Source organism: Corvus brachyrhynchos, unplaced genomic scaffold (assembly GCF_000691975.1).
Source record: "Corvus brachyrhynchos isolate BGI_N302 unplaced genomic scaffold, ASM69197v1 scaffold215, whole genome shotgun sequence".
NCBI classification, from domain to species: domain Eukaryota; kingdom Metazoa; phylum Chordata; class Aves; order Passeriformes; family Corvidae; genus Corvus; species Corvus brachyrhynchos.
Window position 1 is genome coordinate 751,762 of NW_008237887.1, and position 1,446 is coordinate 753,207.

At 56.8% G+C, this 1,446-nt stretch overlaps 1 protein-coding gene across 1 annotated transcript in view; it reads left to right on the top strand.

Moving 5' to 3' along the window:
* Positions 1-895, top strand: part of ALPL (alkaline phosphatase, liver/bone/kidney) — an 8,210-nt gene extending 7,315 nt beyond the window's left edge. Inside the window, exon 13 of the mRNA XM_008632498.2 lies at positions 885-895. Coding sequence (XP_008630720.2) covers positions 885-895 — 11 coding nt within the window. The remainder of the gene's footprint in view (positions 1-884) is intronic.
* Positions 896-1,446: the final 551 nt, after the last annotated feature.

A 1,446-nucleotide genomic window follows, 5' to 3' on the forward strand; every position in this document is an offset into this window, starting at 1 on the left:
GCCGCCCGCCCCGCCACCCCCCTGCTCCTGCCCTTCCTCAGCCTCCTCCTCCTCCTCCTCTGCTAAAGTGCCTCTTGCAAATCACCGAGGGGGATTTATTTTTAATTCATCCCCCCTTTTTATTTTTTTGTGGACAGCAGCGCCCGGGAAAGAGGAGAGAGAGAACAGAGAGACTCAGCGGAGCAAAAGCGGCCGCCGGCGGGTTGGTGCTGGGAGCTGCCTCTGTAAATACATGGTTCCTTCCCTATAATTAGCAGCGTTCCCTGGCCTATCCCAAACCCACCGCGGGATTTGGGATGGCAGCCGGAGCCTCGGTGGATAAAACCCCCTCTTTGAGCGAAATGCAATGGGGCTGGGTCCCAAAATGCCTTTGCGGTCCCCTGGCTGAGGACTGACCCTGGTGCCCAACTCCTCACATGTGTGGGGAGGCAGAAATCACACGAAGATAGGAAAAAAATTAACTCACCGGGTTAATTTGTTCCTAAACTTGGGGTTTGTTGTCTCCGTAGTGATTTATTTTGTTTTAAAATTCTTTGGGTTAAACCAATTTGCTGCGCCGGGAGAGAACTGGCAGCGGTTGGGGCTGGGATTGTGGAAGGGGGGGCAGCAAAGCGGGATGTAAGGGGTGGGACGCCCTGGGACACGCCCCTTTATTGGGGTGGGGTAATTAGGGGGGTAATTAGTAGGTGCGGTCACCAGGGGCTTGTGGAGCTCGAAGGGTGCTGGGGGTGGGTGAGGGTTGAGCAGGGAGAGGGTCGCTGGGTGTGTAAAGGGTGCTGGCAGTGTGCAAATGTCACTGTGCTTGTGCCAATGTCACCGTGCAAGTGGGCACAGCGTCTTGCACGGGCAGATGTCACTGTGCCAGTGTTGCTGTGCACTTGCAGATGCTGCCTGAGCCGAGCAAAAGGTGCCTTGAGCGTGCAAATGTCAGTGTGCACGTGCAAATGTCACTGAGATGGCACGGTGCGTAGTGCCTTGCATGTGCAAACGTCACGGTGCTTGTGCAAGTGGCTCAGAGCACATGCAGATGTCACTCACTGTACTTGAATTCCCTTTTCCATGTGCAAAAGTCACCGTGCAGGAGTGACTGTCACTGAGTCTCTGTGTGCGAGTGACCGTCACTGTCACGGTGCCCGTCCGTACGGTGACAGTGTACAGAGCAAACACGTGCCAGAGCCACCGTGCTTGTGCAAATTATCCCTTGCCCGTGCAGGAGTCCCTCTGCACGTGCAAATGCTCCTGTGCACACATGAAAGCCCCGTGGTGCTCGCGAGTTCTGTGCTTGTGCAAGTGGCTGGGAAAACACCGCTGGGAAAACGCCGCTGCCCGTTCCCTTGCAAATCCCACGCACGAGCAGCCCCCTGCACACCCCGGCTGCATCGGGCACTTCTAACACCCCCCGAGCACCCCAAAACTCCCCTGGACCCCCCTAAACCCCCCAGGCCC